The following is a 25,797-nucleotide window of genomic DNA, read 5'->3' on the forward strand; positions in this document are numbered from 1 at the left end:
GTGCTAACAACGATTCCATTCTTCAACCACTTTTCCAGTGACCTTCCTTTGATGTCATTTGGCTTTCATTTGCTCCAGTCTCCTCATTTATAAATTGCATCTGCATCTGTTCCTTTCTCATTAGTTGGCTACAATTATATTAGTGCCAACACAATCACAGACACAAATATAAACTTAGGCTTTCAAATTTTATGCCAGAAGTAGTTACAAAGTAGGCATTCAGAAAATTCGGTTATGTTTATTTGAATTTGTTTAGATGACCATTGAAATGAAAACACAAAATGTTTAAAATCCTCAGAGACCTCATATTTAACCCCTCATTGAAATATAGGTTTTCTAGTCTGAGAAACGATGATGATTTTTTTTTCTTTTTTAGCTCCTTAGTTACAAGTGTGGACCTATATCTTAAAATCACTAGTCAGAGACTAGAATCTATGTATTGTATCTGTCTTGGTGATGACAGTAATAGTGAAATATAATATTATATAATATAATGAAAGCAAATAGAATGAGCTTCCATATGCTAGGTCTTTAAGTGGGTTATTAATTGGATTCATTCTTTAGGACCCCATGAAGTACTATTATTTCCTTATGTTATAGCTGGGGTACTTGAAGTACAGAGAGAGTTTAAGTAATCCACGTGATGTCCACACTGCTAGTCAGGAAGCACACACAGGATTCACATTTAGATAACCCGACTCTAACATTGGTACTTTAAATCACTATGTCAAATTGCTTTTCAGTAGTATCATTATTTTTTCTATGTCAGCCTCAATATCTTGACATTTCTGAGCTTTTGCTTGCCTTTGCTCCTGTTTCTCACGGCTGTACCCACGTCCTGGTGTTTCCAAATCCTATGTATCCATCACCTGCCCTCACTTCTTAACTTCATGTGGTCCAGGTCCTCTGCGTTGTCTCATCCTGGTGGCACCAGTGCACATGATGGGAAACCGTCTCTGCCGTAGTGTGTCTATTAGCCACCGAGTGGTGGAAAGCATTGTATCATCTTAACAATGAAAGCAGGGCCCAGGGGCAGTCCAGTCCAGAGCTCTCATTTCATGGACGAGAACACTGAGACACAGAGCAAAGGAGAGATTTCCCCAAAGTCCACCAAGGAATCAGGAGCTCAGGGTACTGGAATAGGAGGTGGGGCTGGGCCATCCAGACTGGGCCGGCTTCCACGGGTCTTGAGCTTGTTGCTTCTAGTTTAGTATTGCTTGTGAGTTTAAAAAGAGTTAAGATTAGATTAGAGAGATAGGCAGGCTTAGTCAAAAGCAATTGGTAGCCTTATGGAAGTTGTTGGCGGAAGTAAAGATACAGCATCCTGACCCAAAACGGCTTTTCTGGATGATACACCACAAGCCTATTAGCATGTGCTTCTTCACTTCCTGATACGAAATGTATTTTGCTGAACCAAAAAAAAAGTGGTGGTTTATTTCAGGTTACAGATGCTTAGATTGTTAGAGCTGGAAAGACCTGGCCTGAGCCTTATAGAGTTGATAGAACTGGGATTCCAGGTGGGGGTGGGGGGTGGGCAGGGGTCCAGGGTGGGTTAGTCATGGAAGTGGCACCAGAACCAGTTTCTTGGTGGCCCTGCAGGCTTGCCCGTCCGTCCGTCCGTCCTTCCTTCCTTCCTTCCTTCCTTCCTTCCTTCCTTCCTTCCTCCCTCCCTCCCTCCCTCCCTCCCTCCCTTCCTTCCTCCTCCTCCTTCCTTCCTTCCTTCCTTCCTTCCTTCCTTCCTTCCTTCCTTCCTTCCTTCCTTCCCTTTATCTGCACTGAAGGTTTAATGCCCATGGATCTGAAATGCTTACTGGTAGCTACTTCCCAATCCACCTGGCTTGGCTTTCTAGATTATATTGTTGAGACAGTGGGACCTGTTAAGGGTTTTGGTGCCACTTTGTTAGCTCACACAGTCAGAACCAGCCCTGCCCACTAGGTAGGGGAAAAAGCTCCATGATAGTTCTTGCCCACAATGTGTGGAAAATCATTGCTCATTTCCCATTTTCTCAGATCCTAGAGTATACGCACTTGGGCCCAGAGCCCAGCACCCAGCACCCAGGATATGCTTAAAAAGTATTTGCTGAACATGTGGTAAATGTGTCAAATGGGCCATTCATTTGCAGGTCTCAAGGAGGCTCCCTTGTTGTAGGGACCTTGGGAGCTGCTGCCAGGAAGCATGTGTTAAAGCTGGGAGCTGAACAGTATACCCCAGAATAACCCGGTTGAAAGGCAGCATTTGCCCTTTCTCTCTGTGTCCTTGTTTGCTAATGAATCCTGGGGAACCTATCTTGTGCCCCCACTGTCCCCTCATGGGGACCATCCACCAGGGCTAGCTTCCGTTGTTTCTGTTGGGCAAAGAATACACTGAGTTGCGAAAGTTGAAAATCGGGTGCAAAGGTCAGTTTGGGTCCAAAGTAACGGTTAACTTGTGTGGGTGGCAGTCATTCAGCACAAACAGGGCTTGGGACAGGAAGGGTGAGGGGCTTCAGAGTTCTCAGGATCCTCATCTGGTTTCAGGCTAAGCCAGAGGCCAAGGTCCCATGGAACAGATGGGACAGTGTGGCCATATGGCCTCTCTTTTTTGCCTTTGCTTTTAATTTTCTCCAGTAGAACTGATTAACCATGTGGCTGGTTTTCTCAGGTAACTCTAATTTTTGCATAGGGGATCAGTATTTGGACATTGGTTAATGGTAAGGAATAAACTATCAAATAAGTAAAAATTAGAATTCCTCATTGAAGAGCCATTAGAGAATTTTCCAGGGTAGATGAAAAATTTCCACGTTCCCTCCCCACTTCCAGTTTCAACATACACATTTCTCCCTTGTCCTTGTTCCTGGCCTGGTAGTGACAGTTCAAATTCAGATAGTAATTCTCATTGTTATTTAATTCTAATTCAGTTCTGATTCCAGCTTGGCCATCATATGCCTCAATGGCTAAAGGAAACTCATTTCTCTTGAGTTTTAGTTTCATCTTCTGTGGAATGGAGAAAGTTAGAACACATAGCCACTTACTGTTTCATTTGGATAAATATTTATTGAGCGTCTCCTGCATGTGGGACAGTGTGCTGGGTGTACAGTGGAGAAGCAGGCATGTAGACATGATCCTTGCCTCACAGAGCGTACCTTTCAGTGGGGGAAGCAGATATGAAACACGTGATCACAGGAGTAAAAATAAAATAACAAACTGTGATAGGTGTTAGGAAGAAAATAAATCAGACAAACTCTGTGGCACTGTGTTAGATACCACCAGGCTACGGATAGGGTCTTAATTTAGAATGGAAAGTTATGACATTTAAGCTGAGAGCCCTGAAGTTCAAGCCGAAGATCAGGAGCTCAGAGATGAGAAGCACCGTATTCCAGGTAGAGAGCTAGAAGATGTGAGGGCCATGGGGCCTAATGCATGTTCCTGAGTCAAAAACAGAAAAGCCGGTGGACGCTGGTGTAGTGAATGAAGACTGGCCGGGGATGAGTTGGGGATTGGCAGGGCCAGATCATGCCTGGCCTCGGAGCTGAGAAGGGGCAGTTGAATTTTATTTTATATGCAAAAGAAGTCTCTGAGGTGGATGGGTCATGATGATCAGATTGTGTGGTTCTTACCACTTGAGAGGACTTGAGTGACAATAGCACAAGGAGACTGTTGAAATCATCACATATGTATCATTTTATGTTCTGTTTTCTTCTTTCATTTGACATTATTTGGTGTGTATGTTCCTGTATTTCCAAATAATCTTCATAGTTAATAATAATGATTCTTGATGTGTAGACTGCCTCTTGTAGTTTTGAAATATATCTCTTATCTTCTTAAATTTCAAAGCAGTTCTGAGAGGCATGCGTTAAAATTTCTGTTTCACAGGTAAAAAAAAGTGTCATAAATTAGGAAGTTAGTAAAAGAAGGATATTTTGGCCCCAAATCTACCATGGCAGGATGCCAGTGACACTCCTGCTAGTTTCCTAGCAATTCATCAATGCAGTTTTTATTCGATAAGTTTATATCCTATTGCCAACATTTGGATGTTTATTTATCACCTCTCTGGGCCTCAGGGTCCTCATCTGTAAAATGGATGCAAAAGCACATGGGGGTCAGTAGAGCTGCGATCAAGTGCTGGTGCACTCTTTTACCGGGTTATGGGTAATAACTTCTTTAAATCTTAGCTTCATGGTAACAGTTCAACTTATGAGAATTAAATATTAGGGATGAGATATATAAAAATCTCTGGTATATTATTAGTAGGTGCTCAGTATCAGCTGTAACTGTTATAAATCTATAGGCCATGTGTTGGTTTTATCTCTTTGGAACCAATTGGTGTTTTTTGACCTTCCCACCTTGGCCACCTGCTGCGTCATTGCCATGTGGTCTCTGGAATTGGGCAGAACTAGCTGTTAATGTTAACTCTGCCTCTGTCTCCATGACTTGCCCCTTCTTGAGCTTTAGCCCTGCCACATATAAAATGGGGACAGTACTGGTTCCTACATCAAAGGTTGTTTGGAAGGTTAATTGAAATACTCCGTATGTAATGTGCCTACTACATATTGGACTCTAAATAAATGGTAGCTTCTGTTATCCTAAGTGTACAAATGGTAGCTTCATCATGCCACGGTTGATGACTGTTTATCTTCTATACTCTTTGTTTGGTTTAGTTCTTGTTTTTTTCTGAATTCATTATTCTTTTCTGAGTTCGTTCAGTTATGCCATTTTTAAAAAGCTTCATTCCTGTTTGTTAGTATTTGGAAGTGATTTTATTTAGCTGTAAGCTTGTAATGCATTCAATTTTGTGTTCTGCTTTTTTTCACTTAATATTATATGGTTAATAGTGTCTGTGTTTCATAGATGTAATGACACCATAATATATCGTCCAATAGATGTACTGTAATTTAATCATTTCCCCAGTGCTGTGCAACTAAGTTGTTTCCAATATTTTGCAATTACAGTGTTTCAGTGGATGAAAAACTTCACGTATATAGCTTTTTGATATTATAAATTTAGTGCCGTAGGATGAATTCCTGTGCATATTACTTGGTCAAAGGGGATAAGCATGTCTTTTGAATACATATGGCCAAGTTGCTTTCCCAGAGGGCTCAACTGATTTATATTTCTATATTTATTATTTTATAAACTTAAGTTCATTCTCTTACTCAGTGAATGGTTTTTAAGCTTTTATATGTGGCAGACTTAGTGAGAAGAAAGTGACGGGGTGGGGTGGGGGGGAAGTCCTTTCTAAATAGGGCCCTGCTGTGCCAAGTGCTGGTGAAGGCACCCAGTACCTGGGAGATACCAAGGAGGGATTTCTGACTCTGCTGGTAGAGGAGACCAAATGTCATTTGAAATCTTAGAGATTTCGCTGTGTGTTACCTCTTTGGGACTATTTGCAGAAATATTAGGAAGACCAGCTACGTCTTTGGTTTTAGAGACTCCATTGGCAGTACGCTTTCTTCCAAAGAGGGACCTGTTCCCCCCCGCCCCGCCCCACTTGCCACTGTGTGCTATTAGATAATATAAACTCTTCTTCATGGTTATATGCTAACGTGGATTTTTGTTCCATTTGAGAAGTAATACATGCTCATTATGGAAAATTTAGGAAACATAGGAAAGTATTTTGAAATAATCACCTGTGTTCTTGTCACCTCAGTACATCTACTATTATCTTTGTTTTTCCTTCCAAAAAGAAGATTTAAGAAAGAGTTTAACGGGTAATCATATCAAAGGTTTTTGGAAATTAAAAATCGGTTATTTAAAATAACAAAATTAAACACAAATGATAAATAAAAAAGTAAAAACAATTTGAAACACCAGCAAGAGCAGAGAAGTTTAATTATGATCTATTCACGGGATGGAATATCAAAATGGCCATTAAAATCCATTTGTTAAAGAGAATATTTTATGTCATGGAAAACATTCCCATCATAATGTTAACTGAAAAAAGCAAAATACAAAATTATATATGCTGTATAATGTCAGTTTTGTAGAGAAAAGTATTCATGTAGGAATAGAAAAAAGAAAAATATTAATAGAGGTTTTTGTTAGCTCAATTTACTAGGGATTATCTTTGGAAAGTAGGATTAAGGGTGATTCCTCTGTACTGGTTTCTACTTTTCTAGATTTTTTTTTAATTTCGAATTTTCCACAATAAAAATGTATGGACTTAAAGATCAAGAAAAAAAAATTCTGTTTGAATAAAAGGGGAGGATTTCGGGCCAGAGTTCTTGGCTTTCTGACTCTGCAGCCACAGTTGTAATTACTCTTAACCACAAGGCCCCATGACTCTTCTGGGCTCTTTGGTGTTCATCCTAATTAGAACCTCAGAGTCTAGCAACAAAGGGAATGAAAGCGGTGAGAGTCTTTGGACAGTGTACCTAGTTGTCTGAACACCCCTGGCTCAATTAAATTATGTCTAATGATTTCCATCCTGTCCCTGGGCTTGTTTATCCCCTGGTAACTCACTGAGGCAAGGTTTTCCTTTAGAGACACCGCATTGTTTTACCCAGTGGATCGTGCTTACTTAGGAGTTTAATGATCTAACCCACTTGAGAAGATCTAACCCACTGAGGCCTCAGGAGATGCAGCAGAAGAACTTTGCACTTTTCCCAGCTCTTTCCAGTCGTGGAGACGCACAGGTCAATATGGAGCCCTGTGTCCATTTCCGTTGTCCTCTGGAGCCCTCTCCTCAGCCCCCCCGGGGAGGCAAGTTGTGTGCGTTTAAAGGAGCCAAGGTGGGGGCACCGCGTTGAGCCCCGCAGGCTGCTCCACCCTCTCCTTTCCACAGAGGGTCCTTCCCTACCTGACACTGCCCTGGGGCTGGGAGTGCAAAGCTGACTCCCTGCTTGCCCTCAGCTTCCTCAAACTGCCCCAGGAAGCCAGTGACCAGGAAGCCAGTGACAGATGAGGACAGGCTGGCGGAGAAGGCCCTGGGAGGACTATGCGTGCGATGCTGTTACAGGGGAAGGGCTTCTCCGCAGCCTGAGAGTTCAGAGGGTCTTGAGGAACGAAGAGTAAGTAGAGAGCCAGAGGATGCAGGGTAGGAGGGTTTTCTCTTTCTTTCTTTAAGATTTTATTTATTTATTCATGAGACACACACACACACACACACACACACACACACACACACACACACACAGAGGGGGCGGGGCAGAGACACAAGCAGGCTCCATGCAGGGAGCCTGATGTGGGATTCGATCCTGGGCCTCCAGGATCACACCCTGGGCCGAAGGCAGGCCTCTAACCACTGAGCCACCCGGGGATCCCCGGGTCTTCCCTTTCTTAAGGAGAACACAGAGGCACGGAAGGAGTATGTCAGAACATGAGGGCCGCCAACAACTTGGCATTGCTAAAGCCCGGAGGGTGCTGGGAAAGGCCTGGAGCTGGTCAGTTGTTTGATGAGCAGCCCTAGGTTTCCCGGAGTCCGGTGGAGTCCAGCCTCCGAGTCGTAGGTTCACAGTGCTCTCTGTCTTGCTCCCCGCAGTGTCAGCTGTTGCTGGAAGTGGCCTGGCCTCTGTTTATCTTCCTGATCCTGATCTCCGTGCGGCTCAGCTACCCGCCCTATGAGCAACATGAGTGTGAGTATCCGCGCGCCCGCCCCAGGGCACGGTCTCCGGGAAACACCGCACCTGGGTTGGAACCGAAAAGCTCCTACCTTTTTGATAAGGCGTGAACTCCGGAAACCATTTACGGTCCTAGACAACGGTGATAACAGTAATGATAATAATAGCCAGCATCTGTTTCGTACATTTTAGATCATGAAAGTAAAATAAGCTTACCTACCGCCAAGTCAGAGAGTGGGGGTTCGGTAAGCCGCCGGAGGCTCGGCCGGACCTCAGCTGTCATCTGGACGCTGCCAGGGCTTTTTCATACGCTTTGTCTTTTTTCCATATGCACAGTTGTAAGTCATGGACCGAAGCATTTGAAGCAGCCTTTGTATAGAACTGCTCGGATTGACTAATAACATTTCATTTGACTGTCACAACAACCTCGTATAATAGACCCTCGTTGTGAACATAGGCTTTAATTTCTTTTTTTTTTTTTTTTTAAGATTTTATTTATTTATTCATGAGAGACACAGAAGAGAGAGAGGCAGAGAAGACAGGCAGAGGGAGAAGCAGGCTCTAATGCAGGGAGCCCAATGTGGGACTCGATCCAGGGACTCCAGGATCATGCTCTGGGCCGAAGGCAGGTGCTCAACCGCTGAGCCTCCCAGGTGTCCCAAATTTCTTGATGAGTAAATTGGGACTCCAAAAAGCACAGGGACGTTCCTGAGGTCACACAGCTAATAAGTGACACAGGTGAAATCGAGCTCCGACCATCTGACTCCCGGTGATGTCGGGAGTTGCCTCTACAGTGAGGGTAGAAAATACAGTAGAGACTAAGAGCCCGAGAGCCCTAGATGGTAGGTTTGAATCCTGGCTTTGACACTTCCCAGGTATATCAGGTTGGGCAAGTGACCTAACTTCTCTGTACCTGAGTGTCCTCAACTCTGTCAAAGGGGGATGATGGCACCTACCCCCTGTGGTTGTCGCGAGTGTTATTCTATAATCACCGTCTTTGTCTTCTGGCTAGACTCACTAGATGGACTGTGCAGAAATGTCCCAGTGCAAAGGGTCAACGTTTATGTGGGAGGTTTATTTTTATTTAAAAATTTTTTTAATTGATTAATTTTTTAAGATTTTATTTACTCATGAGAGACACAGAGAGCGAGGCAGAGACATGAGGGAGAGGCAGGCTCCCCACAGAGAGGGATCCCAATACAGGATGCAGTCCCAGAACCCTAGGATCACACCCTGAGCCAAAGGCAGATGCTCAACCACTGAGCCACCCGGGGTCCCTACATGAGAGGTGTAACTGGGATCTCTGTTCATTGCTTCAGTGACTTTTCTGACCAGTAGCCAGCTCCACTCACACCCTGCCAGCGGCACAGGCTTTTTTGCATGGTATGGTTTTTCAGGGAAGAGGGGGGTTAGGGTCACCTTTTAATAGTGTTCTTAGTCCGGTCCCATCTCTCTCATAGCACATAGGGGCAGTTATTTACCTGCTAATTTGCCAGTGCATATTATACATATTCAAGTTAAAAAAGAAAAAGGCCTCTGAAATTCACAAAACCTCAAGAACATCCTGCCAGATGTGATTTTTCTGATTTCCCCAGAAAGGAAAAGAACATAAAATGAAATACACACTCAATTTGTAGGCCTGGGAGGTAATTCTGCTTTCTCTTTGGGTGCGCCAGAGATTAATGAACAAATGCACATTTGATTGTACTTTAGCATTACCCTAAGCTTCACTGAAGTACACGTGTTAGGGAAGACTCAGCCTTTTTATCCACTAGGCCGTGCTCTCAGGAATGATTGCAAGCAGGCAAGATGGTGTAGTGGAAATAGTGCAGACATTGGCATCAGACAAATGGGGGTTTATTTGGATCCTTGCTACACTGCTTGCTGAGGTCGTGATCTTGGGCAAGTTGAATTTTAACTCAGATCCCTCGCGATCTAGATGATAGATTCTCAGAAACATCAAATTCCTATACTTAGAGAAGGCAGATGAGACTTTTGCCCCTCAGCTATGCACTTCTTGCATCCTTACCTCCTATTCTCACCACCTTCCAGGGACCTAGCTAGAAGGGCAGAGAGCTAAGGTGAGGCTTGCAGAGGTGTCTGGTGTTTGGGAATGAAGGATTGATGTATAATTTCTTCTCCAGAAATCTTCCCTAGTTTGATCAAGAGCCATGAAGTTCCTAATCACTTCCCTGGGCCCTGGGAGTCCATTATGCTGATTGTCATCCTGCCAAGTCCCATACTGCTTGGTTTTTTTTTTTTTTTTTTTTTTTGCAAATCAGGTGGGACCCAACCTATAGGGAAGGGTCTTTGTTGTACTCCCCAAAGATCAGCCCACAATAACTTCACCTCCATTGCCCTGTGCTGCCTGGACCAACACCACCCTATCTTTGGTGTCAGTATCTTCAGGAGGTTAAAGAGAATCCCTTGATTCTTCGAGTGTTTGGTTGGATTACATAAACTTTTCCCTGTATGAGGAGCAGCTGACCTAGGCAAGGGACCTTGTTTGGTTTTCCTTGAACTATTAACAGGGAGATAAGGAGGTTGACTGAGTAAATGTTCAACAGGCCAGAGTCCCTGCAGAGGATGGCCACAGGGATCAGATCCTGTTACATCCTTGCTTTGGATGTGGCCTCTCTGGTTGGACTATGATAGAAGAAAAAGAAAAAACGACCCCAATGTTGGAAATGCAAAGGGTAGCAACTCCTGGCTATAGCTTATCTTCTGGGGGAGACTCTGTTAGCCCATTTGCACGAAAAGAGTAAGATAAATAAAACAGAATTCCTGTTTTGGAGGAAGGTGGTCACTGTGAGGTGGAAGGAGTGGTCCCAGTGGGACAGTAGCAGAGTGAGTACTGAGTGAGTACTCCCAACCAGAGTGTGCAACAATCCTGGCGGGCTCCCTCACTGAGCCTTGGCCCTGTGCTGGCACTCTGTTATGTGCTTTGCTGTAAGAACTCATGCCATACTCACTGCAGCTCTGTGAAGTAGATTGTATTTTTATCACCACTTTACAGATGAGGAAACTGAGGTAGGAGTTCAGTAACTTGGCCAAAGTTGCTACTTAGCAAGTTGCAGGCACTGGATATGAATCCCATAGGTCTGACCCCCCTCAGACCCCTACAGCAACACAGCTCTTTGTCACTTAGAGCCTTTTTTTTTTTTTTTTTTGATGGTTGTTAGCTCTTTTAGGGTCATAGGTAACCCTGAGAATATGATGAAAGCTGGAGCCATGGCCTTTATGTCCAAAGGAATTCACACATGCTTGGTCCTTAGGTTATAGAGCGCTTGGTTCCAGGGCACATTTATCTTGATCCTCCTAAGTGGCACCTGTGGCAACTACCACAAACCCAAATGTGCCTTTGACACCTAGGACCCACCCAAGTACCGCCAAACATGCTGTTTGTAAGGTGCTCCTGCATAATGAGGGGAAAGGAGAGAGAGGAGGTGACCAATGGGCTGAGTGGGGCCCATTGTTTTGATGAAGAACAGCACTGACAACAAATGTAGCTTCACAGATGACATCTGACCCCAAGTTAGCATGTTTATCAGGTGTCCTTGAAGAGCCTGTGAGCGGCAGAGGAGGAGAAACTAATATATTTGGCCAATGGAGGACCGTCAGAGGGGACTGAGGACGGCTGGAGTACAGGGGAAGCCTCAGGTCTAAGGGAAGGAGCATGGACTGGGATCATGGAAATGTGGGGTCCACTCCCAGTCCTGCCCACTGACTCCTTGAGCATTCTTCACCTGCCACTTCATCTTGCTGTGGTTTCCTTAGAGCATGAAGGAATTGGATCAGGTCATTCTCAGGGCTCCTCCATGTCTCAGGCAGGTGAGGCAGGTGGTAGAAGGTGAAGTATGGGTAGTTAGGAACTTTCTGCATGCCAGGCCCTTCCGTGCATGGCCAGCTCTGCCCCTCTCATCACTTCCCCAAGGCTGAGGTCATGGAGCCCATTCTCCAGATGATGCAAGTAGATTAAGAACTACTATCTGATGCCAGGTTTCCAACTCAGGCTGGGGTCAGCTCAGAGGTGGCCAGTCTCTCTGGGGTGTGACGAAGGGGACAGATTTGGGACGGAGCAGTGTATGGATGGAACCAAAAGAGATGAAGGTTCCATGAGATCGCTTCAAAGAACTAATGTTTCTTTTTGTGTTTTTCTTCTCAATTTCATAGGCCACTTTCCAAACAAAGCCATGCCCTCTGCAGGAACGCTTCCTTGGATTCAGGGGATTATCTGTAATGCCAATAACCCCTGCTTCCGCTATCCGACTCCTGGTGAGGCCCCTGGGGTGGTTGGAAACTTTAACAAATCCATGTAAGTACCGTATCAGGTTTTCTCTCCAAACTTGTCAGTTAATACGTTTCCTTCCCTTCTCAACCTCTGGAGGATTTTGAGTGGTTGAATTTGAGTGAAGTTGCTTTTGTAAAGATTTGAAGAATGAGGGCAGGGAGAGTAGCCGCCAGGATTTAAGACTGTGGGATCTTCCTTTGGCGCATTTTAGGGGTAACGATGAGTAGCTTTTGTGACAATAAGAGTTGTGTGGTTGGAGGCATTCTTCCCAAAACCGGTCGGTAATGAGGAAGGGGGAGACACGACACTGCAGCTCTGTCCGGTAATTAGCCTACTCACGTAGCCACATTTCCTGGGCATCTGAAGTGGCTGGTCAACAGCTCGGGGAGGTGGTACGGAGATGTGCACAGGAGGGGCCCATGGCCAAGGCTGGGAGAGCCTGTTACTTTATTCCAGATTGGCTCTTACTCTGTCACTGCCCTGTCATGCCGCAGTGTCCCAACGCCTGCAGGTGTTCCTCTTCCCCAGGTGTGAGTTCCCTGAGGGCCAGGAGCTTGCTTCCTATGCTTTTGTATTCGTGGCTCCTGGCTTCAACACTGGACGTAAATATGGACTTAATAAGTGTTTGCTGCACGAGCCATGGAAGATTCTTGGAACACACAGAACCCTGGCATGAGTTAGAGTGGACAGAGGACTGCGGGGGAGGTATCAGGACAGTTCCGAGGAAGCTGCAGCCAGGCCAGACAGGGCCACGTTGTAATATTCACAGACCTTAGGCCTTGTGGCTTTCAGGGACCCCCTTCTTGCACACAAAAATATTAAGAATTTTATTTTATAACTGTGTTGGTACCAAGATGGATATAATCCAGGTTGGATTTTTTTAATCATATATATTCATTCTGAATTTCATTTTTAATTCTGATTTTAAAAGACATTAAAAATTTTGGGGGATCCCCAAGAGTATCCTGGGCCTTGGGCACTGTGCCTGCTGTGTCTCATGAATAAGCTGGCCCTGGATATGTGTGTGTGTGTGTGTGTGTGTGTGTGTGTGTGTGATGGGGAGGCTGCTGGGCCTTGAAGGATCATAAGATTTGGTTGTGTGGACACCTGGGAAGAGCATTTGGGGCAGGGATGGTGGGTGGGAGGGCAGGAACGTCAGGTATTAGTGAAGCTGGGCGTGGGAGCAGTAGGAGTGCTCAGCGCTGGCCCATGGAAGAAGACCTGGCTAGCCAGGCTGGGACATGTTTTCCTGGCAGGTACTTTCTTCAAGCTAGAGAGGCAGCTGGTCTAACCCGGGCTTTTCTTCTTTTCTTGCACCCCCTGCAGTGTGTCTCGCCTGTTCTCAGATGCTCAGCGGCTCCTTTTATATAGCCAGAAAGACACCAGCATGAAGGACATACACGAGGTTCTGAGGACGTTACAGCAGGTTGAGAGTTTCAGTTCAAGTAAGCACAAGCCTTCTGTGTACGGGCTCATAAGTGGAAGCTGACCTACACGGGGGTGAGACGGCAGCCCGGGTGGCCTGGCACTTGCGCCGTTAGCTCTTCCCTGGGGAGCTTTCTTCCCCGGTGGCTGGGCTGTACGGCCTCTCTGCAGGAGGCATTTGAGAAGAAACTAGGAAGACAATGCATGTGCCAGCCTCCTTGGGCAGACGGGAGAAAAATCATCAGACAGGAATGGCACAGGCCTGCCATGAGGACAAAAGTTGCTGCCAACTTCATTTTTTTTTGGAGTTGCCCAGTTGGTTGCAGCGAATGGGCAGTTTTATAGACAGGGGGTAGTGAAGTGCACATAAGAGCAATTAAAGTTGCAGCTTGATATGGATACGTGAAAGTGAAGCCCTTATTTCTAGAAGGGAAATGCAGCTCATCTTCCACCTCGTCATTTGATTTTTTTGTCTGATGGGCACTGGAAGTCTCATCTTCTAGAAGTGAAGTCTTCATCTCTGATCCGATAGGTACACAGGTTGCTTCTTGCCCACCACTGAGGAAGGGTCGGAGGAACAGACGGTTTATTGCCCGGGGCAGCGGCTGCAGGAGTCGTGGAGCAGCCTGCCAGGCGGTGGCCTACCCAGGGGATGGGGGGCGGTGGGAGCAGTCCCCTGGGTGCAGGCGGTCACAGCGTGCGTGGTAGAGAATTTAAAAGCAGTAACGAAGCCGACGAAGAGTTGGTCTGCTTTCTGTCATCACCATGTGCCCGTGGTTCTAAGCAATGTCAGTCATAAATTACTCCCCATCATGGGCCAGCCGTTGCCACTGGTCCATCCAGGAAAGTACTTTTTACTCAGTTGGTGTTTCAGGAGGGATAGGGAGGGTCAGCTTCTGCTGAAAAACCTCCCAGTTTGCGATACACTTGGCAAAAAAAAGAAGTGGTGTAAAGTGCTAGAGTTTCAACCAGGCTTGGAGCATTTTCTTGGGAAGACAGAACTGTGCTTTCCCTGGGCAAGAGAAGAGGCCGTGAGCAGTGTGGGACCTGATAGCACAGGGGGGGTTGTGTGTGGGTGGCAGGGAGCCGTGTCCTTCACCTCGGAGAAAGGTGTGGCTGTGCTTGGCCTCATGGGTCAGCTGCGAGGAGCTCCTGGCTGGACCACTCTGGGCTGCGCGGCTTGGCCATCTGGGTGCTCTTTGCTCGTCTGGTAGGCCACTAACCTTGCACCATGTCTCTGTCCCAGCATAGGACCCAGGGTTAGACACCAATCAAAGTCTCCATCCTTTCTGATCTCCTGGAGGGCCCCTGCCTGGCAGACCAGCGGCAGAGCTGGGGTTACCTCTCCTACTACTAAGGGACAGTGTGGCCCATAGGAAAGAGTGCCAGGGTATATTACTTTGTAGCTTTGTGACCTTGTGACTAAGTCATTTAGGCCCTTTTAGGCTACTCTTCTCATCTGTAGAAGAGGACAGTAGGAGAACCTATCTCATAGGATTGTTGTGAGGAATAAATGAGATAATGCATGTAATTGCTTAAAAACAGCACCGGGCACGTAGGAAGCACTTAGTGAATATGAGCTGCGATTATTTTGAAGTGGTGACGTCTTGGTCAAACCTTTTTTTTTTTTTTTTTTGAGATTTATTTACTCATGAGAGAGAGAGAGAATGAGGCAGAGACATAGGCAGAAGGAGTGGGTTTTTTGAGATTTATTTACTCATGAGAGAGAGAGAATGAAGCAGAGACATAGGCAGGTTCCCTGTGGGGAGCCTCATGTGGGACCCCGGGATCATGCCCTGAGCCAAAGGCAGATGCTCAACCACTGAACTACCCAGGTGTCCCTTGGCCAAACCATTTGACTCCTCTGAGCCTTCATTTCTTCATCTATAAAATAATAGGTAACTTGCAACGTAAAATGTCAAACCTGACACAGTGTCTGTCACATAACAGATGTTCAATAAATGGGAGCCACTCTTCTTCTTAGATGTCAGTGAGGCGTATCTGAGCGCCTGGCCTTGCTCCTCTGCCTCTTCATGGCTAGAAACAGACTAACTGATGGGGCTAAGTTGTTAGAGTTTCAGATCCTAGTGGGGGCTTCGTTGGACACAGAAACATTTTTCTTCTTTGAGCAACCGGAGACATGAGCTAGGGTGGAGAAGAGAAGACAAACGTGTGTCCAAAAAACTTTCTCTGGGAATCTCTGAAGAGAGGATCTCTTCTGACTTTGATGGTATCATATCAACACACCCAGCCCATTCCCTTCCCTGCCCCGCAGCTACTTCCTAAATAGCTCCTACCTTTCTTTGCCTGGCTTGCATCACTGAGCCAGGCGTTGGACTGGAGGGAAATGCACAGAAATGTTGCTTCTTCCTTGGTGAAATCAGTAGCTTTTTGCCAGATTTTAATAGCACCCTAGATTTCAGAGAGAATCCAAGGCTGGGTTATGTCAGTGTAGATCCCGACCTGGAGACCTGTGTTTATCTGCACTGACAGCCCTACTCACAGTATGATGATGGGCTTAGCCCTCCTCCATGGTCACTGTCAGAATTGGAAGCATCTGTGGCTGGAGTCTTGCCCTCATCAACCTTCTCTACGACACACCCACTTCCTGCAGTGGGACCTACCTCTCACATGGCAGCTCATTTTGGATATTAATAGCTCTGATCAGCACAAAATATTCACTACCCTGCTATACCACGAGGCTAATTCAATTTCCCTTGAAATATTTAAAGACCGCTCTTGTGTTTTTTTCCCTTTTCTTCATGAAGTCTTTGATTTTTCTAGGCTAAACATCCTCCATTCCTCTTCTGGAATGTTTTTTCCTCCCTGGTTTCTGCCCCTCTTCTGGTTGTGTTTTACTGTGTTTATGTCTTCCTTGTAGTTTATCAGAAATTACAACAGTATTCCAGCACAGATTAGAAAGGGATTTTTTTGCTTGCCCCGTTCTGAGCACCATATTTCTGTTAATGCAATATGAGATTGCATTAGACTTTTTGGCATCCATGTCACACTGTTGACTCCTATTCTGTCTGCAGTCAACCAACATTACAGTCTTTTAAATGCACAGTATTGCAAGTTACTTGTTCTCCATTTCTTAATGCTGTTGGCCATTTAAACCCAAAGGGAAAACAATCTATTTCCTTTCTGTTTTACATTTTTAAATTCCCTGTGTCATTTCTGTCCTACCCAAACCATTTTCGATTCTGATTTTGCCTTGTGTATATTTGCTGCTGTTTATTGTTTCCTGTCATGAAGGAATTTGATAAATAGCTCTCTTTGTTCTCATCCAAGTCATTAATTACTGCGAACCAAGGCTTGAGGTTTGGATCAGTCCACTGGAGACTAATCATGCCTTTGGACACTACCACTCAGACTTTTACAGATTCACCAGCCTATGATGTCATCAGTGCTGGGCCCCTGCCCTGTGATCTACTTGGAGGATTTGTGATTTCCTTCAGCTCAAATCTGCTAGATTCACTGGACTGTCCACAGAATAATTTGTGGATGTGGGGATCTCTACTCAGGTACTATCTTCTAATCCCATGGTTTCCGGGGCCTGAGCATCGTTTTATTTCTACTTATTGGATGAGACCTTAGAGGTCTTTTTGTTCACTTATAGATGAATGGGTTGACTAATTTAGTCATTAGCCAATACTTATTATTCTAGGTGCTGGGACACAGAGCTGTACACCACAAAATGGCCCCCGTTCATATGTAACTTCTATTTTAGGAAATAATCTGATCCAGAATGGGGAATGACTTTTCCAAATTTGCACAGCCACCATAGGTTGTTCTAGGAATGGAATACAGCTAAATGTCTGCTGCTCCATGAAATTCTCTTTCTATAGTGCTATCTTAGGCTGTCCTAAGTAATCTTTCAATTGAGGAGACCTCTAGTTTTAAGAACTAAATCCCAGATAAGTCTAATTATTCTTGAAACTATCCTAATGAGAAACCCATGTAGGAAGCCTTACAGAGGGGCATTACCCTGTTTTCTCATCACTGAAACTTTTGGGGACATTTAATTATTTTCTTCTTAAACCTTTACCTACACAGGTTGAGCAGTGGTTAAATGAATGTTTGGGAGTCCATGTGAGGAGCGTTCATTCTTCCTAAGTTCCTATCATGACTGCAGCACAGTGGAAATGTAAAAATTGGACGAATTCTCAGGAACCATAGAAGAAGTGACGGGTTTAGATTCTGTTTCTGAGATGCAGACTGGCAAGGATGAGTGAGTCTCTGACTGAGTTTGATGTAGTATCTGAGATTATTATTTCAAGCAGTATACAGATGACAGCTTTTAGTTTTAACTCATATCAAATTGCACCTTCATGGGCGTTGCTGCTTTGGAGGATGTTAAACAGAAGAAGTTCAAGAGTATACTGTTTTATGTGCATGTGGTGGAACTTGTGAGAGCAGTTTATAAATGATAGAAAATTGGAAAATGCTGATACAAGAGAAAGAATTTGGGGCTTTGTGTTAAAATTTATTTTGGGAACAAATTCAGGCTTGACCTCTCATCATCTGTGAACCATGGGCATGTTTAGATTATCTCTGACCCTCAGTTTACCTAGAAACTAGAGATTAGCTGCCCCAAGGGTCATTGAGCATTAGATCAGATGACATCCTGGGAGCATGGCACATAGTCGACACACAAAAAGTCTGAGTTGGCTCATCTCCCCTTCTGTTCCTGGCTGACTGGTTTTAACCAATTTGTTCGATCTCTGTGGGCCTCGACTATCCTTGTCTTGAAATTCGGACTTTGGCAAAACAACCTGAAAATGTTTCATCTCGGAAACTTGGTCAGTACTTGGATGGGGGGGCGGGGGGAAATCATCTGGGACTAACCATTGATGTGGGCTATGCCCTAGACTGTGGTTCTTGAAGGCAGGACCGGGTCTCGTTCATGATTCTACCTCAAGCATTAGCATAGTAGCAGGCACTTGGTAAGCAATTGGGGGTTCTTGGTGGCATAAAATACCTTTGTGGAGAGAAAATACCACCCCTTTCTCCTTTACAGAGTGTTTTAAGGGTCAGGTGAAAGTACTGGAAGGGGGCACCTGGGTGGGTCAGTCTGTTGAGCTTCTGCCTTCAGCTCAGGGTCTTGGGATTGAGCCCCGCATCGGACTCCCTGCTCAGTGGGCGGCCTGCTTCTCCCTCTCCACTACTTGTGCTCTCTCTCTTGCATGCACGCGTGCACTCTCATCCTCTCTCTCAAATAAATAAAATCTTTAACAGCAACAACAACAACAACAAAGTACTTGGAAAGCTATAAAACCCCGTTCTGCACATATAATTTTCTAGTTGATTCGCTCATGTGAACCCAAGTCAACCAGGCTAAATAATAATGACAAAAGTTCTTAAGACAGCCCTGGCTTGCTTTCTTCCACAAGGTTTACCTTCCAGAACTTTATAGGAAGTGCTGCCACGAACCTGAACACCAGAAGTAGATTTACTGAGCAGCTAAAGAAGTTTCACTTTCCCAGGCTCCTCTGAAAGCCCTGGTTGAGATCTTAGCTATCAAAAAGTGTCAAAGTAGGATTTTTAAAAAATACTCTTTTTCATAAAGAGAGCCTCCCAAGCTGCCTCAGGCCTCACAAACCTGCATCTGCTCTTGCCAGAGACCCTGCAGAGACAGGAAGAACTGCCATCTTCCTTAGCCTCCTTCTCGGCCCTTCCCCTCAGGCTCCGTCACCACACCAGCCCACCGGCCCGTCTCTGGTGAATCTGGCATGTTCGGATGCGGTGACTAGCAGACTGGCCGGAGCCGAGGCCTCCCCAGTGGGGCTGGTGTTGCTCAGATCAGGACTCGGCTGGAGAAGATGTCCTTTTGCTTTCTACTCTGTCTTTTCTACTCATTTCCTTTTCAGCTATTTAAATGCATTGCATAGCGGTACCCACCAGGCTCTTTGGTGGGCCTCCTGCTGAACGTTTCTGCTCATACACCCGCTCTACCCCGATGCCCCAGACTCTTCTTCATCTCTAACTGGCATGGTGGGCCCAGGCTCCTCACGAGTTTACGTGTGTATAGGGGTCAGCGCTTCCTCCTTGGCTGGAAGTTGGGAAATGCACATCCTGGGGCTGAGGCTTCTTGCTGTCCTGGGCCGGCCACCCTCACATCCGCTGTAAGTAGTTCCCAGCTCCCCCACAGTCCCTCATTTTCGTGGTTAGTTAGGCTCTTGTCCACCACTGTATCCCACGGCTGCTCCCTCAGCCTCACTGTTGCTCCAGAACAATTCTGGTGCTTGAGGAGGTGCTGTGGAAGTTCTCTATCAGCTCTGACCCGACTATCCCCAGTGCCCCCTCCCTGTGTAAGGGACTCAGCAACTTCCATCCTCTGTCAAGATCTTAGGTCTCCAGGTGTCAGACCCTGTCCCCCAGAGTACAGCCACCCTACTGCTTTTTAAGAGAAGCTGAGTAGGTGTTCTGTGGGACATCAGAAGATCATTCTTTGGATCTGCTGAATCAGGCCAGGCTAGGTAGGTGGGACAGTTGAGGGATGGCTTTCACGCTCTCTCTAGGGCTGGCAAGGGACGCATTTCTGTGGATGCCATGTACACCACAGTCCACATGCACAGCGCTCCCCCTGAGAATGATGCTCCCTGAAGTTGGATGCTCCCCCTGCATGGCTCTTTGCTCTGGCCTGGAGTACCTATGTCAGCACCTGCCAGTGAGGACTAGGGTTACAACTGGCCTCCTACAGTGCCCAACCTGGGGGCTTCTGAAATGCCTTCTGTCTGGGGTGTAGAGAGTCCTCTGAAGCTTACGAGAGCTTTTCTAGGAAAGAACAAGGAAGATCCTTTGGGCATTTTGTTACTGGGCTGGAGATAGCATTTTGGAAGACATGCCACATCATTGGGATCAAGGGTTGGAAATTGGAAGGAGGGGAGGGGATGGGAGATCCAGGGCCACCCTACATGCCTCCCCACATCCTGACTTGGGTCTTGAGCTTGTCTGTCCCTTCAGCTAGATTTTGTTAGGTCACTGGCATAGCTGCCATTTTCTATATATTCATGGTACAAGTCTGCTTTGTTTGTCCTTTCTGATGTGACTCTGTAAGACTTCCGTGAAATAAGTCCTGAGGGTTACGCTGGATTTTACTTAGGGAAGAGGGTCATAACTTTCTGACTGTTGGATTTACTGGTAATACTGCGAACTCACTCTGTGGACCTTTGATTCTGCTTTGATTTTTGAGAGTCCAGCAGACATGATCCCCCCGAGGGTAGGGCAGGCAGCCTTTGGTGACATGGCAAGGTAGTTGGCTGTTGAAAGGGAATTGAGGGAAGAAGATATAAAACCGTTATCTTGCAAACATCCACCAGGCAGTACGATTTAGTACCAAGAAAACATTTGGCAGCCAGACTGCCTTGGTTCACATCCTGGCTTTTCTGCTTATTGGCTGTGTGACCTTAGATAATTCCATAACATCTCTGTCTCAGTTTCCTCAAAATGGAGACACCAATGAGCTGATATGGGTAAAGCATCTAGTGCAGTGTTTGACACGTAAGAGACACCAGGCTTGTACTTCAGGTGCCTGCATATCATGCAAGATAGGGAATTTTGTTTCTTTCTGTGCTCAAGAAAAGAGCTGAAGCTCAGAGAGGCTAAGTAACTTGCCTAAAGCATCATAGTTGGCAAAGGGAGAAAAAGGACTACAACTTCAGTCTTTCATACTCTGCTGTTACTATGTCCTAAAGAGAGCAGCCCCGGGGTAGCCAGAAACTTCCCCAAGGTCACAGGATACAGGACACGGATGGCTGGCATTAGCAAGGAGACAAGAGGGCTTCTGAGAGAAATAGCAGACTTCCTCCACTTCCCGGCTTCAAGGGGGAACAGGCATGGGTGGAACGTTCCCCAAGGCCCATCTAGAGAGAACATCCTGTGACTCATAGCCGTTCCTCCTTCCCTGCCTGAACCCCTTCATTCCATTTGACAGCCACCGAAGTTGAGGCTGCAGCCCCAAACTTTGTTTTCTGTCCTTGTGGGTCCCCTATGAGTCATCTTTTTGGGAGATCTGATGATATATGTGTCAACAATATGTCATCAGACTGGAAATTCTTTGAAATCTTTGCGTGATTGCAATTCACGTTCTGCATGCACTTGTTGAAGGTTCTGATCGAGGGCCTGGGGTTTCACGTTTGAAACCTTTCCAACCTACCATGAGAAAGTTTTCCCAGACCTGTGAGGGCTGGGCTATGCCCGAGAGAGCCCAGGCCGCTGGTTTGCATCCAGGGTAGGGTCTAACCCCAGCTAGGCTGTAATCAGGTGGATGCAGTGCTGCAGTGCTATGTTGAAATATTACTTGAACTAAATTGAATCAAAGGTCAGCTTTAGCCAGACAAGAATAGAAAACACAATTGCACTCAATTACAGGACAGCATGTACCCCACAACATCAGACTGCCCTTAAAACGTTGGATTGTGTCAAGAACAGTGTTTCATGTGTCTTGCTTTTCCAGTGCAAGATTTATGTACCCCATGGGTGGCAGAGGAACTCGGGAGCCCAGTGTGTTTCTAGTTGAAAGCTTCCCATTTCTTGCCCTCTCATCACTGTTGCTTTGAGTCACAAAAGACCATCTTGGAGTGACACTCGGTCCAACAGATGAAGTTGCAGCAAGTACTGATGCTGTTTTACATTTTGATACATGGGTACATTGAAGGCTTACAGCGGCCATTAGCAGGTTGGTATTGTCTCAGTTTTTTTGAGGAGGAAACTGAGGCTTAAAAGGGATATATGTCTATTGCCTAAGGTCACAGAATAAAGCTGTAAGTTGAATCTGGGTCTCTTTGACTTAGGCTTAATAGCATCTTTCCACCACACCATGCTGCCCTGTTGCCTTATTCCAATACCAGGAATCTTGGGTGGCATTATCCATCTTTTGATGCCAAAAATGTGATGAAGCGATTTTAAAGAGTATAGTGATTCATTGAATTCCCCATCAGGTAGAAAGAGCCAAAGCTTTTTAGCCAGAGCTGATTGAATTCAAATATGCCACTTGCTTGCTCTGTGACCTTGAGCGGGGTGTTAACGTCTCTGGGTCTATTTCCATGTTTGAAAAATGGGACTACAACATTTCTCGTAAGCTTGTTTTAGGCGTTCTAGAAAAGCAATACGTATAAGGAATCTGATGCTCTGTAAATGCTAATTACCTTCCTCTGCTCACAAATCACTACTGTGTCCCTATCTTGATACAGTTTATTCCTTTTGAAGGGGAAAGCTAAGTTATTTATACATTATATATATGAACAGTTATTCCTTAGTTCTGCCCTGGAAAGAATCTCAGCCCCTATCTCATCTTAAACTCCTCTTCCTTTCCTGTGTTCTGAGATCTCGGGGTCCTGGGGCTAATTCTGATCCCACGCTGCCTGGTGTTAGGAGCGTCTGATCGCATTTTCAGTGGAGACCAGCTTCTCAGTGAGGATTGAATGCCTCAAACTCTTTTCTTTCTTCCCATCTCTTTTCCGCTCTGCCCTTTCTCTTAGATTCAGTCTTTCCTGTTCTTGGATCCTGTGCTTCTTCATGCTTTTGGCCTCTTTCCTTCTCTTTGTTCTTTGACTTTTCTGAGCATCTTCTCTCACCTTCCTACAAAGGCCTCCCTGGCCTTCACTAAGCACTCTCCATGCACAGTGCTTTCAGCTCTCTTCTTTGCCCAATACTGGCTTCTCCCTCTTTCTCTTCAGGTCCAGAGTTCATGTGGGTCAACATGACATCTGGTACCTTTCATCTTCTGTTACCTTCATTTCCTGCTGGGCTTCCACAGCCAGACGGTCACCCTCATGGCATCAGGAGTGCCCTTGGCCCATGTTGGCACATCACCCTTTCCCCCTGGGGCCACAGTCTCCACTGGTTCCTTGGGGACCTGGTTGCCATTAGGGTTCTCAGCTGACGTCGGTCCTCATTCTAGGGGGGTACTGACAGCACCTTGCCTACTTCTCAGTAAGACAGTGGGCATGCTACTGCCTTAGAAGATGTCTCTCTCGACCTCCTGCTTTTAATGGTGACTGATTGTGGAGTTGCAGACAGGGCTGGAGGCTCACAGGTCTGCCCACCTGATCCTTTCTCCATCTCCTCATGGCTAAGACAAGGATCGTGTCTTCATATAGCATCTCTTTTGTTACAGGCTCCTGCCTTCACAGAGCACTGGGAAATATTGCTCCTTTGAACCACACTACTAGTGCTTCGGGTTTAGTAGCCATTTTGTAGCTTGTTGAATTAATGCAAGTTAACCTCTGTGTAAAATACTTTAAGGAATAGGTGTTTTGTAAGCTTTAGAATACTTCTGTTGGTCTCAGGAGAAGACTCTGGCTTCCCTGGTACTTGCTACAAAGGGTTCAGGGAGCGTGACCCTAAATATTCTGGTTTCTCTTGGGACCCTTTCACGTAATTATCATCCATGACTTTATCAACATTTGTTTTGAACTTGTTTAAACAAACCCGCACTCCTAGTAAAGGTAAACCTCCATTTCTAGAAAAGCGGAGGCTCAGAGAGCTCAAGTGACTCCTCCAAGGGGGTCTGGAAAATGACTGGAAAATTCTGGAACTGAGGTTTGAACCGGGTGAGCCAGTCTCCAGAACCTGAGACTGTTTGGTTATGTCTTGGTATCCCCTCAGCAAACCCTCACTGTGGTGAAGAAATCTCCCGGTTGGGAAGCCCAAGCCCAGATGCACAGTGGACAAATTCTGAAGCTGTACCCATCCCAAGCTCCTGACCTCTTCTCACCCAGCCCTAAGGCGTCACCCAGGGAGCAGCCACTCACCCTGTCTCACTCTGCTGCCCAGAGCCCCGAAATTCCCAGAGAGGCCCTGGTCTTCCCAGAGAGGAGGGTCCAGCCATCTCAAGGAAGCTGGCAGTAGCTATCCCTGGAGAAGAAAGTAGAGCCCTAACATGAGGAAAAAAAAGGAAAGCCCTAACTTACCAGCCCTTTCTAGCAGAGAAGTCTTAAGGTTTTGTGTATATGGCCAGACAAGTTAGAATCTGGCCTGGTCCCCTCCAGGTCATTGCCCATTTGACAGGGCAAAGGCTGGGAGACCCTCCTGGGGTCATTTTAAGAAGAGTTTCTGGGCCCTTGGATGCTGACGTGATCTCTTTCTCGGCTTCTTTTTCTCATTTGCCTCCACCCACTTCTCAAGCCACTGATTGCTGTGGTTCCTTTTCATGTTGAACAAAAGAGACTACAGGGATCTTGAAACTCGAGCTGGGGACTGGAGGGTACTGACCGAGAGTAACCCCTGCGGGCTGTGCCGAGGGCTTCCCTCCTCCGCCTTCCTGCCCGCCCTCCCTCCCTCCTCCCCTCCTCCCCACCAGCCCCCCCTTTCCCACAGGCCCTCCCCGCCCTTCCTGGTCCTCAGCTGTGCTCAGCCAGGCTGGGGAGAAGCAGAAGCAGCTCTAACTAAGTGGCCACGAAAACATGTTGCCGGGTGCAGGGCCTCCCCGCTGTCTGCTGTGGAAGCGGTTCCTCGGCTTGGTCAGTGAGGCCGGGCCCAGAGGACTGGCAAGAAACTGAGGCATCGGCCCTGTTCTTCCTCAGCTCACAGACACACATTTCACTTGTTTTGTTCTTCAGACTCTAAGATCCTGAATTGGGTTTTTGTTTTTGTTTTCTTTTTCTCCTTTCCTTTGCCCTACCTTTGTACATCCAAAGCAAAGCTCTTGGGAAATGGACAGGCCACCCTTCGGTCCATATTGGAGAGATTGTAGCGGGAAAGCTCTCTCCGCCTCTGCTGGGTAGTGACTCTGAGTCTTCTCCGTGGGCAGCAGGGCCTCATGTTGAATTTAGCGAGCATCCCAGCTCCGTGGTGACTGTTCTGTGACAAGCCATGCACCCCCTCTCAGTTCCCTGCGTCACCTGTTGAGGCTCATCAGCTCTTTGCCTCTGAAAGAGTACTTTTACATTCTTGATCTTGGTTTTTATAACATCTTGTGAATGTTATTAGCTCCATTTTGCAGCTGAGGAAACTGAGGCCCAGAGAGATTAAAAGGGGAGAAGCGAGGTTCATGGCTCCACACTTAGGAAAGAGCAAAGCTAGGACTTGGATTCAGATCTTCTGGTGCCTCTTCTGTACTGGGCACTGCTGTGCTTTGAAATTACAAAGTCCTGGGCCTCAAGACACTTCTTCTTTTTTAGATTTATTTATTTTAGAAAGAGAGAGGCAAGAGAGAGTGAGTAGGGGGAGCAGAGGGATAAAGAGAATCTCAAGCAGACTCCACCCTGAGAATGGACTGTGATATGGGGCTCCTTCTCATGACCTTGAGATCATGACCTGAGCCAAAACTAAGAGTCAGACTCTTAACTGACTGAGCCACCCATGCCCCCCTCAAGACATTTCTGTTCTTCTGATGAGAAAGATGTGTGCCCAGACAATGGGAGCTCCATCTATGTGCTGTTTGAAGGAAACACAGGAAGCTATTGGAGCACAGAGGACAGCCACTTATCCCAGCTTGAGTGTGAGAAAGTCAGGGCAGGCTTCCTGGAGGAGATGGTTCATGGGCCAAGAAAAAAAGAGTGGAGGTTAGCTAGGCCAAAGAGAAGAAGGACTGCTCAGACA

General features: G+C 46.1%; 1 protein-coding gene across 8 annotated transcripts in view; it reads left to right on the forward strand.

The window, feature by feature from the left end:
• The window catches only part of ABCA1 (ATP binding cassette subfamily A member 1), a 128,176-nt gene that overhangs the window by 21,952 nt on the left and 80,427 nt on the right, over nt 1-25,797 (forward strand). For all 8 annotated transcript variants that reach the window (XM_041763645.1, XM_041763651.1, XM_041763652.1 and 5 more), the window contains exons 3-5: nt 7,457-7,550; nt 11,709-11,850; nt 13,153-13,271. In XM_041763645.1, the coding sequence (XP_041619579.1) occupies nt 7,457-7,550; nt 11,709-11,850; nt 13,153-13,271 (355 nt within the window). The remainder of the gene's footprint in view (nt 1-7,456; nt 7,551-11,708; nt 11,851-13,152; nt 13,272-25,797) is intronic.

Source organism: Vulpes lagopus, chromosome 7, assembly GCF_018345385.1.
Source record: "Vulpes lagopus strain Blue_001 chromosome 7, ASM1834538v1, whole genome shotgun sequence".
Taxonomy (NCBI): Eukaryota; Metazoa; Chordata; class Mammalia; order Carnivora; family Canidae; genus Vulpes; species Vulpes lagopus.